Raw genomic sequence first — 21,547 nt, forward strand, 5'->3', positions numbered from 1 at the left:
CCACAATGCGATGTACACTTTAAATATATTATAATTTTGTCAATTATACCTCAACAAGACTAAAAGAATCACTAAAGAAGATTTAATGCAGACACTTACCAGTCACTAAATTGTATATTTAAATAAAGTTTATAATCTAGAGAATATGTAAGTAATATAAACACCTGGGGACAATTAGATACATTTTTCATTAAGTTTTCAACTATTCTCTAGAATTATTTAATCCAACATTGTTGTTTTCCATAATATAAAACTACCTCCTTCCTTGTGAGCAACTTTTGCCAACTTTAGACTGTTGGAATGGATAGAGATGGGTCCCTGAGGAAGTATGAAGGTAGAAGAAACACTTGGGGTCTAACAAAGTTAGAACAAGTTTTTGAAGCAAGGAAACACCAGCTTTAACATGTCAACAATGTAGGTGAACACCAAACTTGTGTGATTGATAGGTACTATGAACACTCTACTTCCTGTAATTTATTTGTTCATTGCATGCATAAAACTCACCATTACATTTCTTCATCTCAGCCACATGTCAACACTCATGGGTGATTTTTGTTAGTCATCTATACTTTTTTGTGAAAGATTTGCAGATTCTTTTGTAAGAGTAATTTTTAATAGATGAGATAGGAAAAATAGGTGAGTACAGTAACACCTAAGGGTATTGAGGGAGTGACGGAAATCTGAGAGCCTCACAATTTTGGCTACAGCACTGCTTAAGTTCATGTAACTGGTTATAAGCTGTTGGCATTTAGGGCCTTTACCAAGAGCAGACCTACATACACAATAGGAACATTGTTCTTAGAGGCAATAGAACAAACTTAACAACCATATACCATTTCTTTCCGTATTTCTTACTCTTTGGATCTAGATTTCCTTGGCAAGATACCTGATATTTGCTGTCTTTCCCCATTTCCTTGGCTTACCAGGCCCTGACAGGGAAAAGGCCTTAATAATAAGTGCATAAGCCCACATTTACATAGTCAACTTATTTGCATAAGACATCAAGAAAATTCAATGTGAAAGAAAGATGGATTTTCCCCCTAATAAGTGATATTGGAACAATTAGCTATCCATAAAGAAAAACAAAGGAAATTTGATCTCCTTCACACACCATACAAAAATAAATTTGAGATGGATCATACATTTAAATGTAAAAGCTAAAATCATAAAATGCCTAAAAGAAAATATAGGAAGATATATTACTGAACCTTAATGTCAGTGAATATTTTTTAAACATGACATAGGCAATAACCATGAAAAAAGTGGACTTCATCAAAATTAAAAATGTCTACTCATCAAAACACACCCATTATGAAAGTAAAAAAGACAAGCTACAGACTGGAAGAAAATTCGCAATATAAATATATGCATGTGTGATGAAGAACTCACATCCAAAATACATAAAGAACTTTTCCATAGAGAAAAAAAGGAGGAGGCAAGACTTGCAGAGAGGCTTCATGAAAGAAAATATCGAAATGATTCTTACACCACATACAAAATAGATGGAAGACCTAAATGTGAGACAGAAAACTGTAAAAATCCTGGAAGAGAGGACAGGCAGAAACCTTTTGACATCAGCCTTAGCAACTTTTTTCTAGATACGTCTCTTAAGGCAAGGGAAACAAAAACAAAAATAAACTATTGGGACTATCTAAAAATAAAAAGCTCTGCATAGCAAAGAAAACAATCAACAAAACTAAAAGGCACCCTACAGAATGGGAGAAGATATTTGCAAATGACATTATCTGATAAAGGGTTAGTATTCAAAATGTATAAAGAACTTATACAACTCAACATTCAAAATACACAAAATCCAATTAAAAAATGAACAGGAGAGGGGCGCCTGGGTGGCTCAGTGGGTTAAGCCGCTGCCTTCGGCTCAGGTCATGATCTCAGGGTCCTGGGATCGAGTCCCGCATCGGGCTCTCTGCTCGGCAGGGAGCCTGCTTCCTTCTCTCTCTCTCTGCCTGCCTCTCAGTGTACTTGTAATTTCTCTCTGTCAAATAAATAAATAAAATCTTTAAAAAAAAAAATAAAAAAAAATAAAAAATAAAAAATGAACAGGAGAAATGAGCTGACATTAGTCCAGATGCCAACAGATACATGAAAATATGTTCATCATCACTTACCATGAGGGAAATGCAAATCAAAACTACAATGAGATCTCACCTCACACCTGTCAGAATGGCTAAAATTACCAACACAGGAAACAACAGGTGTTACCAAGGATGTGGAGAAAGGGGAACTCTCATGCGCTGTTGGTGGGAATGCAAATTGGTGTAGCTACTCTGGATACAATATGAAGGTGCCTCAGAAAGTTAAAAATAGAGCTACCCTACAACCATAGTAGTACTAGTACTACTTGGTATTTACCCAAAGAATACAAAAGCACTAATTCAAAGGCATTTGGAAGTAGTCCAGTGTTCACTGATTGATGAATGGATAAAGAAGATGTGGTATATATATGATAGAAGATTATTCACCCATAAAAAAGAATGAAATCTCTCCATTTGCAACAACATTAATGGAGCTAGAGAGTATTGTGCTAAGCAATATCAGTCAGTCAGAGTAAGACAAATGCCATATGATTTCACTCATATGTGGACTTTAAGAAACAAAACAAATGAGCAAGGGAAAAAAAGGGGGAGGGAGAGAAATCAAGAAACAGACTCTTCCTTATAGGGAACAAACTGATGTTTACCAGAAACATCACTTAAATAGGTGATGGGTATTATGGAGTGCACTTGTCATGATGCATACTGGGTGACGTATGGAACTGTTGAATCACTATATCATACAAATGAAACTAACATAACACTGTATGTCAACTAACTGGAATTAAAATAAAAAAGGAAAATATCCAAGTGATTGATAAGCACATGAAAAGGTGCTAAAAATTACTACTCATCAAGGACATGTGAATTAAAATCACAGGGAGATACACTATATATTCACAGAAATGTCTAAAATTTAAAAAGACTAACATAACACTACAAATTTTTGAAGTGGATGGTGAAACCAGAACTTTCATGAATCATTGATTGGAGTTTGAAATGGTAAAACTACATTGGAAATTTTTTGGCAGTTTCTAATAAAGTTAAACCTTCCCCATTCCTTATATCCCTGGATTTCCACTCCTAGGTATATACTCAAGAGAAATGACTTATTTATAGTAGATTTATTCAAAATAAGCAAAAATAGAAATAACCCAAATGTCCATCAGTAGAATAAACAAACATGGCTTATGCATATAATGGAATACCATACAGAAATAAAGAAGTAAACTATTTGATATAAGCAACAGCATGGGTGAATGTCAAAATCATTTTGCTGAGCTGAAGAAGCCAAACACAAAAGAATATCTATAGTATGAGATTTCTGTCATAAGTGGAATTTAACTTCACGGAGGAAGGCAAAACCGGAAGAGACTCTTAACTAGAGAGAACAAACTGAAAGTTGTTGGATGGGAGGTGAGTAAGGGGAAGGGATAATTGGGTGATGGGCATTAAGGAGGGCATGTGATATAAGGAGCATTGGGTGTTATATGCAACTGACAGGTCACTAAATTCTACCTCTGAAACTAATAATGCTCTACATGTTAACTAAATTGAATTTAAAGTTTTAAAAAAGAAAGTCAATAGTATGAGCCCACTTATATAAAATTTAAAAACTGGAAAAGTACTGGTTGAGCAGACTGTAGTGACTGGGAAGGGATATGAGGGAACTTTCTGAGATGATGAAACTATCCTATAACATTATGTGGGTGTATACAACTATAAAAACTTAAGCACCTATTATTGAGGTATACATTAAAAATGTGTTCATCTTGCCACATATAAATTGTACTTCAATTTAAAAGAAGTGTGTGTGGGGGGGAGAATCCCACATGAAACCTCAAATATGTGCGATCCAGATGGGAACTGGGAACTACCCAGCCAAAGAGACCAGTTTGGAGAGGAGGAAACTATACCTCCCCAGGAGTCTGGCCGAGCTCTAAGGGCTCACTCTCTTATTCGCTTCTGTCCGCTCTATTTTGCTACACAGCAATTCAGGCATGAAACTCTGACAACGAGCTCCCTTAAAAAAAAAAAAAAAAAATCCACTCCTACCAAACATTTTGTAAGTTTAGGCAACTTTTTTAAGCTTGCGGTTCAAAGTCACAGAGAACAGTCTCATCTTAAAGCACAGGCTGACCCTCTTGAAACCTGGCTAGCTGAACTGTCTCCCCTTCTCTCCAAAAGCAGAATAAAAGCTGCTTTTCTCAAGACAAGATGCCAACCGGGGCGCCTGGGTGGCTCAGTGGGTTAAAGCCTCTGCCTTCGGCTCAGGTCATGATCCCAGGGTCCTCGGATCGAGCCCCACATCGGGCTCTCTGCTCAGCAGAGAGCCTGCTTCCTCCTATCTCTCTCTCTCTGCCTGCCTCTCTGCCTACTTGTGATCTCTGTCTGTCAAATAAATAAATAAAATCTTTAAAAAAAAAAAAAAAGACAAGATGCCAACCTTCACACCCAGATCACAGAGTCATAACATTGTCCCCAAAAGGTCTGGACAAGGAATTCTTTCGTAAGAATAGAGTACTCCTTCTGAAAGGAATAGAGCACTCCTTCTGAAAGGAATTCTTTCAGAGAACTCCCTCTTCTCTGTGCTTAGCCACACCGCTCTGGCTGAAGCAAAGAATGGAGGCAAAGCTTTGTAGCTAAGTCCTCTTTCCCCCTCCCCCATATCTTCTCCCCCTCCCCTCCAAGCCCTGGGGGAGCTCTGAGAAACCTTTAGAGCCCTTGGGGGCAATTTGAAAACTACTGTAGTAACATGGGGTGAGGAAAGACTGACAAAAGTTGAGTTTGTCAGAGACACTCCCTACACTTTTCCCGTGTATGGAGTTGGAGTAGAGCGAGAGCAGAGATTCTAGTTCCATGAGTATTGATAGCACTGGGCCCTTTGAGGTCTGCCATGGTCACAGGCTGCCACCCACCAACTAGCTCAACAGCCCACGTGCATCTCTAACATAATATCTGCTGAACAGGGGCTGTTGACCCCCAACTCTCCTCCCCTCCACTGATGCTTCCTCACCTTCCCCTGGGCTCTTCCTCCCACCTCCCACGGTCTTAGCCCCTCCTCCAGGTCTACCATGATTTTAGTTGGCAGGACTGACATGGCTTTCCTCAGTTCCAGTGTTGGCCAACACCTCCTTGAAGGCTGGTTCTGCAGTTCTCTGCAGTTCTCCACAAGGCCCTTGTCCAGCCCTAATGATGACAAGGAAAGCCCAAGCTTCATAGTCCTCTGAAAAGTATGAGAAACTTATTCTTATCATTCATAAAAAGTAGCTATTTTATGAGAAAATAATTGGGTTTGCCAAACGAGTCTTATCCCTGTCAAAGTTCATCAGAAATTTAAGTATGTTATCAAGAAAGCTACTTTCTTCTCAGAAAGAGATTATAAATTATATAATACAAAAAAGGTTCTGTCCTAGACCATATTTGAAAAATAATTGTATTTCATGGAAGCTAACATCTGGCTACTATGGGAGAGACTCTTGTGCTTCTTAGTGAAGTAACAAGACAGAAGTTTAAATTATTGGTGACTTACCAAGATGGAATAAATTCAAATTAAGCAAGATCTTCATATACCCAGCACTCCTGTTTTGCGCCAGAGATCATTGGTATGTTAAGTTCCTTCGACTTCTCTCCTTTCTCATTTTCACGGAGTTAGAATGTCCAGTCTAGCATTTTTTTTTATTCCACAAGACTTTTTATGAAATATGGTTGAAAATCAAATTTTTATAACTAAGGCCTCTGCATTACATTAGCAATCGTTTGACTAAATTCTTTTGCCAAGGTCTTCATTCTCCCTAGGATTTGCCTGGGAAAGGGGGAGAGATGGTTTTCTTTTCCCAGTTATACATTTATATATTCAGTATTGACCAACTTGTTTAAATATGTTTTCATTCCTACATATCCAAATTCTATTTAATGGTACAGTTATCTTCCTGGTCATCCAAACAAAATACCTCCATGAAACACTGATTCCCTTTTTTCTTGTCCCCACTTCCCTCCCAATACTCTTTTTATAAATTGTCATACCCATTCCTCTCCAATTCACTTGAGACAACATTGGATCAGGATTAACTTTTCATTGTTCCACTTCGACAACTCCCTGATCAATCTTTCTGTCTTTAAGATCTTGTCCCTCAATCCAGCCTACACATTGCTTCCAATTTTATCTTTCAAAAGCACACACGGTTTCTGTACAGCTCAAAAATTTTAGTGAACTCTGTTACCTGAGAATTCAAGTTTAAAATCTTTCACCTGTTTCTATGACTGATCTTCAATCAACCTTACCTCTTACTTTGCGCCTCACCATGAGCATTGCCAGGAGGAATAACTTTGTCCTCCTTTGGGGCACACACTTCAAATGGGGTCTTTACAACCCTTTTTAAGGCAATGTGTTGATGCAGTGGTAGCTGAGACTCTAATGGAAGATATTAGAGGAAGCAGTATAAAATATAAAAGCGAGGGGCACCTGGGTGGCTCAGTCATTATGCATCTCCTTTGGTTCAGGTCATTATCCCAGGGTCCTGGGATCAAGCACAACGTTAGGCTCCCTGCTCAGCGAGAAGCCTACTTCTCCCTCTTCCACTCCCCCTGCTTGTGTTCCCTCTCTCACAGTGTCTCTCTCTGTCAAATAAATAAATTAAATATTTAAATATATATATATATATATATATAAAAGCAAGAACAAGAGACACATAAACAAGGTGTTTAAAAGGTAGTGCTTTTTTACCTCAGCTTTTTTTGGGGGGAGGTAACTTACATACAATAAAGTCCACCCATTTTAAGTGTACAATTTCATGAATTTGGGTAATTGACACCATTGCATAACCACCACCACCATCCAGATATAGAACAGTACCATCTCCTGAAAATATTTCCTGCGCCTTTTTGTATTAGATCCTTTCTCTCACTTCCAGCCAGAGGCAACCTCTGATCTGTTTTTGTCACTTTAATTTTTATTAACAGAGATATTAATTTTTGTGCTTTTCTTTTCTGCACTTCCGTGTGTGTGACTTTTCCCTATCAGAGGCATCCATACTACCTTGAGAAGAGCTAGGACATAGTAGAAACGTAAAGACAAAAGCAATATTTACTTTGTGTCAGTTTTTGATTCTAAAAGAAATTTTTGAGTCTCAACGGGGAATATCCAAGAGTAACAGGCATAGACTCTAGAAAGAGAACGGAAGATATGCTGCTTACCCCATGCCTGACCACTGGGGAGATTAGATAAGTATCGCCTGAACTAGTTGGTAAACAGAAAGGCAGAAATGGACGTGACCTTGAGAAAAAGTTGAAGGCCTAAATATGAGAGAACCTGACTTAGAAAGGTCACAGGAAGATGTGAAGGATTATCTATGGCCAGAGCTAAGTCATCAGATGACCGGTGGCCTCTTGAGTGAGTACCATGTCATTCACATTTGCTCTTTCTCTCAATACATGGATGAGGGCATTCCATGGATATCCATCTGCATAGCAAGCCTTAGATTATCCTGTAAGACACCCACCTATCTCCAAAAATTTTCAAGTACCTGCCAAACTTTATAAAGAATGAAGCACCTTTCTAATAGATAATTTATATAATATATGTTATATAATCAATTATAATATGAAAATATTAATGTATAATATATTATATAATAATACAATATAATATATATTATCTATAATATGATATAATATAATACAACAATAATAATATACAACCTCCAAAATATATAGAATATTATATATAATATATAAAATATATATTATATAATATATATAATAATAATATAATAATAATTATATATAATAATATTATATATTATATTATTATCCCTAACAATATATTTTGGAGGTTGTATTATATTATTAAATATATGATATAATACATATATTATATATTATATAATAATTTTTATATAATAGATAATAATATAACACAACCTCCAAAATATATATATAATATAATACAACCTCCAAAATATATTGTTAGGGATAAAGCAAAGCATATAATAGATTATGCGGTAAGGTACCATTTGTACCATTTATAGAAGAAAAGTATATACAGACATATATGCATGTGTGTAGTTAATTATTTACATATTCGTACATATAAAGAATATCTCTGAAGGATACAGAAGCTGATGACAGAAGACAGAAGGGTGGCTGAGGAATAGAGTGGTGAAGAATTCCTTATACTGGAAACTCTTTTGTTACTTTTGAACATTTTTATCATGTGTGTGTGTTATATACCCTAAAAACCGAATAAAATAATGCAGGTAAATATTCACTCAAAACAGCAATTTTGCTTCAAGATAATTTCCCTCCAGAAGCTGTCACATATGTACAAAAGGGAAAGATGCAATATTGGATTTTTTTAAAGATTTTATTTATTTATTTGATAGACAGAGATCACAAGCAGGCAGAGAGGCAGGCAGAGAGAGAGGAAGGGAAGCAGGCTCAATGCTGAGCAGAGAGCCCGATGTGGGGCTCGATCCCAGGATTCCGGGATCATGACCTGAGCCGAAGGCAGAGGCTTTAACCCACTGAGCCACCCAGGCGTCCCGCAATATTGTTTATAAGGGTAAAAAGCTAGAAAAAACCCAAGTCTTCATCGGTAGGGGAAGAAGTATGTAAAATGTGGAATAGCATATAGCAGTTAGATAGAATAGATGATGGTTGGTAGGTAGGTAGGTAGATAGATAGAGATCAATCAATCATCAAGTAACAATTAAAGGAAATAAGCCAAACTGATCTATCTGTGTGTCAACATGGAAAATCTCAAAAACATGCCAGACAGAAAAAAGTATATATAGAGTACATGTTTATCATATAACATAAGTAAATTTTTTAAAAAACACACTAGGTAAATGTATGAAATGGGTTAGAAGGATACCAAACTCACAGTGTAGTTTATCTCTGCAGAGGCCAAAGTTGGGGGCTCGGGGGTGGGAGTGGGAGACCGGTAATACTGTATTTCTTAACAACAACTATGAAAGAAGGAAGGGAGGGAGAAAGAGAGAGAGAGAAAGAGAGAGAGGAAGGAAGGGGAGAAGGAAGGAAAGAAAATAGGGAAAGTAGGTAAGATAAAATGTTAAAAGTTTTAAATCTGGGCGATTGGAATATAGGTGATTGTTGTTTTACTCTTTGTGTTTTTCTGTAGTTCTAGAAGTATAAAACAAACACACAAATAAACAGTAAAATTCAAGTATCCAGCCAAGGCTCTCCAGACTCTTTTACTTTCTTTATAAAGTCGAATAAATTCTAAACAACCAACCTTGACATTATTAATACATATACCTTTAAAGTATAAAACTTTGTATTAGAGGTTTTACACATTGGGAAACTCTGGTCGTGGCTCCAGATTTCATTCTTCAGATGCAACAGGATGGAACCAACGTCAAAGAGAACGCGGGGAAGTCTGACTCCCTGTGAGGACGTGACTCGGCAGGCACACCCATTTGTTCATCCTCAGCCCTCAATCTCCCCAATTCCTACTGGCCTATTCTGTTGAGGAAGCAGCATGGCTTGCTTTGAGAAATATTCATTTTCCCTGTGCCTTTTTGCTCTTTGTGAAAAAGAGAACCTTCTGGAGGTGGAGCTTGTTGAGCAACACCCTCTTTAAAAACCAGAGTCTCCACGCTTCCTTGATCACTTCAGTTCCAGCATCCTGCCTAGCAAAGAAGCAATTAGCCAAAATGATACCTGGAGGCTTAACTGAAGCCAAACCGGCCACTCCAGAAATCCAGGAGATTGCTAATGAGGTGAGTTGGTATATCTCATGAAGAGGATTGATCCAAAATCTTGGTTCCTAGGGGGGCCGTGTTACGCGTGTGGGTGAACATGAAAACCAGCAGAACATTGGGAAATGTGCGGTTTTGTTCAGGCTTCCTTACAACTAAAAACCTTTTCGGCTGAAACCTCTAATAATCCCAACCACGAGAGTGATCTTGAACATGTAACATCCCTTCTCAGAGCCTCAGTTTCCCCATTTATAAAAGAATTTATATTGGGTCATCTTTATAGGCTTCCAATGTATGAGTCCAGGATTACTAATTCAGTTTCTGATGAAGCTTCTAATCTTACCAAATGGAGCCAACATGTAATTAAATCAGCTTTTTAACAATTTGACAAACTAGACTTCGCACGCTTTGCGGGGAAATTTTTTTAAATGGGTTAAATGAAGAGCAACATTGCAAAGACAATCCACTTCCACACTTCCTGCCAATTTGACTACATAGAAAAAATTATAGTCTCGTCATATTGAGAATATGATTAAACTAGAAGGGGAGTGGCATAGTCTATGCTGATTCTGAAACTGATGATGGTGAAAACAGAACTCAATGTTTTTAGCAAGTTGATACATTTTTTACATGTTTGGTTAGCTATCATCTATATGATAAAATTTTATTATACTGTTTATTTTATGAAAAGAAAATATATATAAATTATCATGTTAGGTTTGTAAATTGTTTCCCTATTTTCTTGTATCATTCCTTGTTTTTTCTCTCTGAAACTTCTTTCTATGACCCTGGCAAATAAGACTGGCTACTTGTGTAAGTGAAAGAGATAGGATTTCTATGTTAAGGCTCTGGAATGTTCTCTAGAGATGCGATGCCTGGATTTCTGTCAACTCATTCTTTGGGGATAAATGTTTCCCTTTCAAGAGTTCTTTTTGAAAAAAGATACTTTTGTAGCTTTCCTTCTTCCAAAAGATAATGTTAAGTCATTAGTACCTTTATTTGAGGTCAGAATTCTCAATCTTCAGTATTCACAAACTTCAATGTATACATATATTACCTGGGGGTCTTGTTAAAATGGAGATTCTGACTCAGAATCTGGGGTAGGGTGGGTCTGAGAACCTGAATTTCTAGCCCGCTCCCTGGTGATACCCAGGCTGCTGTCCATGACCTCACTGGCTACAGATCTGGAGATACGTAAATCCAAGAGGCCTACGGGAGATGGGTTTTCTAAAAGCAGAACACTGGGGGCACCTGGGTGGTGCAGCCTGTAGAGCCTCTGAATCTTGGTTTCAGCTCAGGTCATGATCGCAGGGTCTGAGATCGAGCCCTGTGTCAGGCTCTGCGCTCAGCACACAGTCTGCTTAAGACTCTCTCCCTCTCCCTCTGCCTCACTCCCTGCTCTCTCTCTCTCTTAAATAGATAAATCTTTTTAAAAAATAAATAAAAAACAAAAGCAGAGCCCTGCAAAAAAAAATTCTTAATTCTATTTGTAAGATGAAGATCACACCTTTTGCTCTGCTGATCTCAGAGCTGTAAGGACTACCTAAGGTGATGTGCATAAAATGACCTGAAAACAAGAAAAAAATATGCATAGGTGAGGCTTCACAGTTATTTGCTTCAAATCTTTGCCCAAAGTTACCCGTGACCTTGGAAAATCCCCCTGAGATTTTCCAGGAAACAGAGCTATAAGGGAAATGGGGGAATAACAGAGATTCCACATAAAGAGAGTGTGCAGAAAATTTCAATGATTTTTAAAAAGCCTATCTTGGTTAGCAAGAATAATTTTTTTAGTAAGAAGCTATAAGAAGGCCTTGCATTAAAAAAAAAAAAACCATCTGTGAGCCACATCTTAAATTATGAAACTAATTTGAAAGCGTGTTTCTTGCTGCTTACCTCAGGCTCCAGCCCTGTCAAGGAGGCAGAATGAGAGATAGGTATGAACAATAGTTATATCACTCTTAGAAAGGTGCACTGTGGTTTTAAAAGCCTTGTCCTCCATTTGACCTCTCATTTGGTCTTTATAACCCCCAGCACAGGGAAGGAAATCATCATGTCCATATCTCAGATGAGATTTCAAACTGAGATTCAAAGAGGTTAATACCTGCCTAGTTAAGAAGCTAGCCTATCTTCAGATTTTTGACCACTTGCCTTTTCCACTATACAGTGGCAGGAACATGGAGAAGCATGGGGGTTGAGGGAAATATGTGGTATGGCAAATTGCCTTATCCGTGTGAGCAGCCAGCCTCGGATTTCAATCAATTTGAGAAATGAATACCAATGAATCATTTCTTGACTATCTCTTAGGTGTCCAGCATTGTATTAAATGTTACAGAAGATACATAAGGACTTTAAGACATGGTCCCTGTCCTCAAGGGGTTTAGAGTCCATTTAGAGAAGCCAGGATAACTGAAACATAATAAAACAATCTCCAATTAAGAACATTGTTTAAATCATAGGTTTGGGACCAGGAAGGACATTAGAGTTTGCCCATCAAAGCTCCTAACTTTCAAGTGAATAATTACTGTGTAGTAGTTCAGCTTCTCAGGTATTAAGCTCCCAGTTATCATTTGGCTTCCCTCTCCCAGGAGAACCTTAGGGGGCAATTCCCAAATAACTATTAGAAGGCAGAAGAATGGGCAGTTTAGGAAGCACTTTCCCATGAAGGATAAAATTAATCTCCACACACACAACCCCAAGAGGCAGGTATTACCAAAACCACTTGTAGGTGAAGAAATATAATCAAACATCTTCTCCAAGATTACAGAGTTAGTTAGGTGCCCAGTCAGAGTCAGGCAAATGGGCAGGTGTTGGGAGTTATACACTTAGTCTGATCTGAGGTGGTCCTAAGGAAGACCACCACTACCTGTCGTTTCCCTTGTCATTTTATCCCTTTGTTTTTTAATGTATTCTATTTTTTTTAACTCACTTTTTAATTAGCAATAATCGCGCCTCGGATAAACCGCATTGGCTACGATACTGCCACTCTTTTTAAAATGCAGGTATTCTTAGAGGAGCTTAAGTTTATCGGCTCTCGCTCTCCTTAACAGAGAGTTTTCTCAGTGGAATGCCAGCTGAAGGAAGAACTCCATCTGGGAGAGAAGGGAAGGAATGGGAGGCCATCTCACAGAGAGGTGAAAGCATCAAAGAAAAAGTGGGAACTGCAGGTTTAAGGAATTTGACGTCACAATGAAGAAGGGAGGGATGCCTGCATGGCTCAGCCAGTTAAGTGTCTGCCTTCAGCTCGGGTCATGGAATAGAGTCCCACATCTGGCTCCCTGCTCAGCAGGAAGCCTGTTTCTCCCTCTGCCTGCCATTTCAATTCCCCTGCTTGTGCTCCCACTTTCTCTCTCTCTCCGATAAATAAATAGCTTACTTAAAAAAAAAAAATGAAAGAGGGATGTTGGATAAGGTCAGAAAGAGAAGAAAATCAAACAAAGAGTTCCAGGTTGAGGAGCCTTGAACATTTCTGAAGGCAGGAGAAAAGAGTCCCCATTCTGAAGATGAAGGAGACTGAACTGAATGGTAGTTATGTATCACATATTACTAAAGGATGCAAATAGAGCTTGTTCCCAAGTACACATGAAAGAAATCCCCTTTCCCAGGATTCTCTGTATTAGTTGAGTGTCTCTGCTATCCCCTTCTATATCCTCTTATTCCTTCTAGGAAGACAAGGTGCCATGAAGAAAAACAGCCCTGGTTTCTTCATTCAGAAAACATTATGTACACAGTACTGTGTGAATTGCTATAGGGACAGAAGGGAAGATGGTTCTTGCCTTCAGAGAAATTTAGAAAGGGGATACACTCAAGGCAATAAGGGTTATATTTGACCTGAGAATTGGGATGGGAATTCTGAGCACGTTTATTGCAGGAAAGAACTGTCATTTCAATAATTACTCTGGGAAATGAAGGGTACTATTACGCACTCACAGGTAGATACAGACACACACACGCACACATACACACACCCCCTACGTCAGACCTAATTGCTGAATGCCATTCCTGGCATCCACACAGACCATACACCATACAAACACCCCCTCTGCATACCGTCATGGATACCGCACCCCGGAGCTCAGCGTGTCACCGCTGTCACTCACCCACACATTTGTGTTCTCCTCTCTGACCGGCGCCTCCCCATCAATCACCTCTGCCACTGCCCCACACCCAGAGAACCTGCCATTCAGCCACACCACGGTCTTTCAGGCCCTCACCCTCCCATCTTCATCAACAGAACATGCTCAGGCCCACTTGAGTGCTCATCCAGCCTGGACCGTGATTGGCTTCAGGCATTCTTCCACCCTTGATTTCTGTTGACCCTGTGAAATTCCGGCATTCCAGTCCTCAATTACACATCACCCCCATTGCCACCACTTCCTCTTCAGCTTCTGCTCCAGGTTCAGAGAACTTTGCTCAAGGAAGTTGCAGAACCACAGAAACTCGCTCAGTACAAATTTATGAATGTATGCCAGCGAACAACTGCAACAGGAACCTGGGGCTGCCGGAACATCCTGTCAGTCACATCCTGTTGGCCTTTTTCTAGAGCCCCAGAGAGGTGGACCTGGGCCTTCTCTCTTCTTGGCTTTTCAATCTCTCCCATCCCCATGGCCCCTCCAGCCTGTGTCTCAGTTCCGTCTCCTAAAGATTGCCGTCAGCTGGTACAAGAACACTCCCAATTTCCATATCCCTTGTTGGATCTCATTCCTCCCTCTAGTCAAAGACTCTGCCTTTCCTCTCTTACGTGGGGTGCCATCATTTCTTGCATACTAGGTGCCTTGCCCCACGCTTGCCCTTCCCTCAAAAACGAACAGATGACAAATGTCTATAGGTCATTTCTCATCAGCCCTACTACACTTTCATGCTAAACCCAAACTCTCCTTCCTTCTCTGGAAAACATGCCAAAATATGGCCTACCCATGTTGCCACTATTACCTTTCTATCCATTCTTCCCTATTTTATGCATAGTCTAAAGTTTTTGCAGAATGATTATAGATAGGGAAAGTGCCTAGGTGTGTTGGGTGCAACACAGCTCAAATCCTCAGATCCCAGAGGACTAACAACTCACCAAGATTCATTCCCTACAACAGTAAAAATATATGAACAACCCTAGGGTAATTGTATTTGACCAGCCGCTCCTCCCTGAGAGCGTCCTTCTCCGGGCTGGGGCCCGAGTGACAGTGGCTGGGCTCATACTGTTTCTTCCATCATCTCAGCCACGACTGTGTATGGAAGGCTAGGGAAGGGGAACACCAACTGTGTTCAGCTCAAGGTCTGTCTGTGTTCCAGCAGGTCCCAGACCACCACTCCCAGCTGACATCCACCCTCCCAGCACCCATCCCTTGGGGGGGTCTTTCAGTACCAAGCTTGCCTTCTGAAAATTAAGGTTTCACTGACCAGTTCCTTCTTATTTTGCCCCTTTCCTGCTCCTCAGCTTCGACCTCAACCTCCACCCCTCCCACCCCTGGTTCATAGCATCTGACATTAGAAGAATACCAGCCTATTCTACTGGGAAGAGAGAGCAAGGCTACAGGCTCTAAGTGCCGTAAACCTGAAATCACGGCACACAGTCTGACAGGTGCCCGTGTACTTACCAAAACAAACCAGGACACTGGAAATCAGCTCTCTTATGGAAGACTCTGGACTTGTAAACTGCACCGATGCAGTGAAAATGTTATAGATTTTGTATGTTTTTTAAGACAAGGACAAATAGAAATAAAATTTTCTGATATGTGGTTAAAAAAAACAATGACTAAAAGACTGGAAACCAGAAGGAATACAGATCATTACAACAGATAAATCAGATACTTAAGCTATCGGGCAAGGGATTGAAAACCTTAAGTAACTGTAATTAATAATTTTTCAGCCTTAAGCAGTCATGGTCTCTTCATAGCCTTGGTCCTCTCGTTTGTAAAATAAGATTTAACTGGATAACTTTGGGTTTGGAGATTAACCCTTTCCAACTCAGCTTTTAACTTGACCAGTACCCAGCATTGACTCAGAAGTGTTAGATAGGAGAAGCAAGAAAACAGTAACTCTTCTCCTTACTTGACTTCTCTCTGCACTTCTATCTTTTTCCCCCTCTCTCATTCCCCACTTCCCATTTCTGATTTTTTCCTCCTCACAATTTGTCTTCTTCCTTTCTCCACTCTGAAGCTTCATTTTCCATCTCAAGAAAGCAATAACACCTTCTTCCCATCTATTCTGAAGGTCACAGGAGAAATGGGTGGTGGTCCGTGAAGTGTTTTACCCTCAAAAGTGGTCTAAGAACTCAAAAAGTTGGGAAACATTTACATCTTTGAAAACCAACTCTGGCACCCAAACCAAGGGGCTGATAGAAAAGGAATTCAATATGTCCGCCCACGGATGGGAAGGCCTGAATGGCCTTGGGAGAACCTAGATGCATGGGAGACCAGCCTGAAACATGTAAAATGCTTGAGTGAATAGCAGGGAGGCAACTATCCAAGAAACAAGGTATATTGAACATACACATCTATTTTCTTTTCCCTCTAGATGACAGGAAAAAATAAGGGGGAAAAGGCACAAGCCCACACCTAGAGAGACAATGGAGATAGGCAAACACCACCTCAAAGATACTGACCAAACCTTGGAAGATGGGAAACAGATGAACAATGGAAAATGACTGGCCACTTAGATGGAGCCCAACCCCAGATGGGAGTGATGAGCCAGCAGCAAGCGGATTCGTGGTGCAGAATTCCAAACGGCTCAAACACGAGCAATGCCAGAAACGTAGGACAATGAGAGTGAGGCACGGGGCTAAAGCCGGGAAAACTGAGAGCAGCAGATCTGTATCAGGAGCAGTTAGGCCACCCCCAAATCTTTCCCTTTCATTTATCTCAAGCTCTGGCAGAATTCTGGAGCCCTACTCTTCACAGAGAGTGAGTCAGAGAGAACAGAGTGGCAACTAGCGTATCAGCCTCAGCTGAGAGAAGGAATGAAAGACCGATACTGAAAACTGGTAAATCCAGTAAAAGTTCACATATTGAATTTGAGACACACCATTCCCTTGTCATGTCAGGGTTTAGGCATGCTGCCACCAAAGTTTATAATCCCTCTGTTGTAGACAGAATGGTGGCCAACATCCTAATCCCTGAGTCTTATAAATGTGCTATCTTACATGGCAAAGGAAATTACAGATGTGATTAGATCAAGGATCTTGAGGTATACTATACTATTTTTGTAACTTTGAGTCTGAAATTACTTCAAAATAAAAAAAAATTCAGGTGAAATAGTAATTATTGCTCTCCCATTTTTATTAATCAAAGACATATATATCAGAGTTCTACTAGTGAAAATATTACCATGTTGCCATATTACCACACTGACTTGATGCAAATTCAGCCAAAAGCCACAAAATTTAACATTTTAGCTAGCTCATGTAATCTTATTAAAGGCAGATCTTTTCTTTTCCTTGAAATACTGAAAATAGTTCTTATTATGATATTTGAGGACCTTTAGAAGCACGAGTTTCCCAGACTTGAAAATCACATAAGTGGAATCCATTATAGCTTTGATATAATGTGTTTCCTTTTTTTTCCTTCTAAGGTTAAACCTCAGCTTGAAGAAAAAACAAACGAGACTTATGAAGAATTTGAAGCTGTAGAGTATAAAACTCAAGTAGTTGCTGGAATAAATTACTACATTAAGGTTAGAGTTCAACATCCTTACTGGGTTCACATCAGTACTAAAAGATACTGCATTTCCCACTTTGGGTGATGTTCCCTGTTACCCTGACCATATATTTTGTCCCTTCTGGTTGTCCTAAATGAAATTTCCCAAGTGTTAGACTCTTAAATTTGGCAGATGATGATATATTGCCACCATCTGTTTCCTGTGAATTTAGAAAGCTTTCCAAATTGACTCCTTCCAAATTACAATTAGAATTTACAAATTACAATTTTTGGAAATTGTATAGAAAGAAATTTCATAATGTTTCCAAGAATGCTTAGTTTGTGGCCGTGGCGCTTTTTGTGTGAAATGAGAGGATATCTCGGTTGCCTGAAGGCCTGGAGCTGGACCAGATGCTATCTTGAAACTTATTCCACTCTTTATGGAATCCTTGTGAATCTATGTGTCTAAATTAAATGGATTTTAGGAATGATTTAAAGTAATTTTGGGTGGGAAAATAACTAAAGCTACTGTTGTTCTTTACACAGTATTCTGGTTAATAAAATTAAAATCATTTGTCAATTCAAGTAAGTGGATTCAATTTGTGACACTGTAGGTATAGTTTAAAACAGTGGAGCATTTAAAATAATTTTAAGATTAATTTTATAACTATATCATTAAACTAAATGATGCACTATCCAGTTCTATTTGAAGAAAATGGTTGTGAAGTTAAGAGGGAAACAATTCAACTAGTCAACCATCGATATTTGAGACCCATCTTCATTCTTTCACACTGAGATGATAATTCTGATTTAATAAATCAGATAAATAAATAATAACAACAGACATTCAAACACATATACTTGAGATTTACAAAATCATTTGACCAAGGCACAGTCTGGCTTATTCCTCTTTAACAATTAGCTACTTAAGAAATAAAATGTTAAAAAAATGTTTTCAGGGATGCCTGGGTGGCTCACGTCTGCTGTTGGCATCTGCCATGGTCTCTGGTCATGATCTCAGGGTCCTAAGATCAAGTCCCACATCAGGCTCCTTGCTCAGTGGGGATCCTGCGTCTCCCTCTACCTGTTGCTCCCCCTGCTTGTGCTCTCTCTTTCCCTCTCTCAGAGAAATAAATGAATAAATGAAATATTTTTTAATGCTTTCTGCAAAAAATAAAGTAAAATACAATAAAGTAAGAGGTCCTAACCACCTCAGCATAGGAAAATTACAACACTGGGTCATGTAAATGGATCAGCCCAGTCCTACCAAATTTGAGCTCCTAGTATATGCCAGGTCCTGGGGTGGCTCACATGAATGAGATCCTGCCTGATACTTAGAAAGCAGCAACATTGTTTCCCCCTTTCTCAATCTGCTTTCTTCACAGCTGAAAAACATTTTTCCAGTTAAAAATGATTTTGTTCGAAGACAAGAAACATTCCATCAAAATTGGGATCATTATTTTAATAATTTATAATTAGTCTAAGTTCATAAATTTCATATAGTAACCAGCTGATGCATTTCTTAAAAAACTCCTCAGAAAACTTAAAAATTCCATCCCTTAAGACCACCTACCTAAAAGGATTTAAAAAAAAGAGAGAGAGACCACCTGCCTAGTCAAATTTCTCCTACTGGATTACAACTCCTAACTCCAGTTCCCTCATTATTTCCTGGCTGTCTAGTTGATCTCTGCTCTGAACCGCTCTCTACATTTAAGGTCTTTCTGGTGAAGTGACCTTCTGTGTTCTTTCCCAAGTATCTATCTATCAAGAGGCAGGTGGAGGAATGGAAGGGCTACAGGCTTTCTGGTGTCAGACAGTTCCGGGTTGGAACCTTATTCAACTTGTTCCACTAGGAGTCCCTGTGTGATCACAGCCCCTCATCTTCCCTGAGCCACAATGCCCTTATCTGCATGATTCAGATAAAAACCTACTTTGCAGGGTGCCAGGGTGGCTCAGTGGGTTAAAGCCTCTGCCTTCAGCTCAGGTCATGATCCCAGGGGCTCTCTGCTCAGCAAGGAACCTGCTTCCTCCTCTCTCTCTCTCTCTCTGCCTGCTTCTCGGCCTACTTGTGATCTCTGTCTGCCAAATAAATACATAAAATCTCTTAACAAAATAAAAAATTAAAATTAAAAAAAAACCCTACTTTGCCAGGTGTTGTGTGAAATAAAAGAGCTAGAAATTTACAACGTGCCAGGCTCTAAGAGCTGAGCATGTATTCTCTTTTAATCCTCTCAACAAATCTATGAGATAAGTATGATCATTTCCCTTGTGTTACTGATGAGAAAATGGAGCCTCAGGGGGATGAAGTAACTAACAAAGGTCATACAATTATAAGAGAGGGCCAGGATTTGAACCCAGGTGGTCTGATTCTTATCTACTGGCTGTGCTGCTTCTAATAATGTCTGCAAAGGCTGATGTCCTGTCCAAACGCAGAATACTTTTAAAACGTTAAACTGTAGGGGAATCTGGGGGGCTCAATTCGTTGAGCATCCAACTCCTGCTCTCAGCTTGGGTCTTGATCTCAGGGTTGTGAGTTCAGGCCCCGCACTGGGTTCCATGCTGGGTGTGGAACCTACATGAAAAAAAAGTGGTTACACTATAGAGTGAAAAGAACATCGATTTTGGACTCTAGATTTAGGTTTTGACTCTGTCGCTTACTAGCTGAGAGATTTATGGAAAATTATTTAATCTCTTCTAATCTGCTTCTCCATTTGTAAAACTGTTATTTTTCTACCTTTGTTCAGGCCTATAGTAAGAAGTATATACAATGTTCATCATAGCCTTTGAATCATAGTAAACATTTGCTGAATGGCATTTGTTAATTAGGAAGGGACATCAGAACATAAAAAATATTATTCTAAGACAAAATTTTTATTGTCCCAACCAAAAACAAAAGTAGAAATTCTCATCATGATTTTCTAGGTTTCAGGTTCATGCCCATACTACCATTTCAATTTTCTTTTCTTTTTTTAAAGATTTTATTTATTTATTTGACAGACAGAGATCACAAGTAGGCAGAGAGGCAGGCAGAGAGAGAGAGAGAGAGGAGGAAGCAGACTCCCTGCTGAGCAGAGAGCCCGATGCGGGACTCGATCCCAGGACCCTGAGATCATGACCTGAGCTTAACCCACTGAGCCACCCAGGTGCCCCCATTTCAATTTTCACACCAATGACTAACCAGCAAGATCCCTTTACTTTAAAGGGACACTATAGACTGTCCATCCCCTGCTCTCTGCTCAGTCCTATCAGTGGGCTTTTATAATGTAGGTGCTAATATAGATATGGGAACCACACCTCCCAAATTTTCTAGGACAATTCTGATTTTCTCCTCCCTTTTCAAATCATGTGGCTAATAAAGTACCCCAGTCTGGAAGTCAGAAAACAGAATCAATAAGGAGACTGTCACTTGTTTTCTTGCTCTGTGCATCTTTGAAAATGAAATACACTTTCATTGTGCCCAAGCAGTAGGAAATTATAAAATAAAATAATGAAATAAAATAAGGGCTTATGCCTCTTGCCATGCCTTTAGCCTGTCCTTTCTCATAAAATAAGGTGGTAGGTTTATGAAAATCAAGGTCTAAGAATTCTGATCTAGAAATACTGTTCCTGAAAAGCTTATTTCCCTTGGCATAGATGCATCTGAATGAATCTCCTTTTCATTTTTTTTTCTTTGTTTATCTTTTAGGTGCGAGTAGGTGATAATAGTTATATTCACATGAAAGTATTCAAAGGCCTTCCTCAACAAAATTCTACTTTGACACTTACTGCTTACCAGACTGACAAAAGCAAGGACGATGAGATCACAGGCTTTTAGCAGCATGTTCCCGAAGTGGTCTGATGTTTTCCACTGGCTACTGATTAATGTTCCCTGCTAATAAATGTAACTATCAATAAAGAAGCATTCCTTTTCAAATAAATTGATTTCTACAACCATTTCTCTTTTATTGTACTAAATAGTATTCACCTTTTCTTTCTCAAAGTCAACATTATTGTTTTAGAGAAGAAATTCCGTGCAACTTAATGTCAATTGGAAATCTTACAGAGAAATTGGTCAGGCCCAATGAGACCTGCTAAAGGATGAGACTACCACTACGACCATTCCCACACACCATAGGCAGGCTAGATCATGTACTAGCAGTGCCCTCTG

General features: G+C 39.2%; 1 protein-coding gene across 1 annotated transcript; it reads left to right on the top strand.

The window, feature by feature from the left end:
- Positions 1 to 9,691: 9,691 nt before the first annotated feature.
- Positions 9,692 to 21,330, top strand: CSTA (cystatin A). Its single transcript, XM_059387999.1, has 3 exons — positions 9,692 to 9,796; positions 17,336 to 17,437; positions 21,086 to 21,330. The coding sequence occupies exons 1-3, from the start codon at positions 9,731 to 9,733 to the stop codon at positions 21,212 to 21,214; spliced, it is 297 nt and encodes a 98-aa protein (XP_059243982.1). The 5' UTR covers positions 9,692 to 9,730; the 3' UTR covers positions 21,215 to 21,330.
- Positions 21,331 to 21,547: the final 217 nt, after the last annotated feature.

This window comes from Mustela nigripes, chromosome 2, assembly GCF_022355385.1.
Source record: "Mustela nigripes isolate SB6536 chromosome 2, MUSNIG.SB6536, whole genome shotgun sequence".
NCBI classification, from domain to species: domain Eukaryota; kingdom Metazoa; phylum Chordata; class Mammalia; order Carnivora; family Mustelidae; genus Mustela; species Mustela nigripes.

What these genes read in the sequence shown, in the direction of transcription:
- CSTA (XM_059387999.1), top strand. Translation starts at nt 9,731, where the DNA reads ATGATACCTGGAGGCTTAACTGAAGCCAAACCGGCCACTCCAGAAATC. An exon ending in TCCAGGAGATTGCTAATGAG is followed by an intron (nt 9,797 to 17,335) that starts GTGAGTTGGTAT and finishes TTTCCTTCTAAG; the next exon opens with GTTAAACCTCAGCTTGAAGA. An exon ending in GAATAAATTACTACATTAAG is followed by an intron (nt 17,438 to 21,085) that starts GTTAGAGTTCAA and finishes TTTATCTTTTAG; the next exon opens with GTGCGAGTAGGTGATAATAG.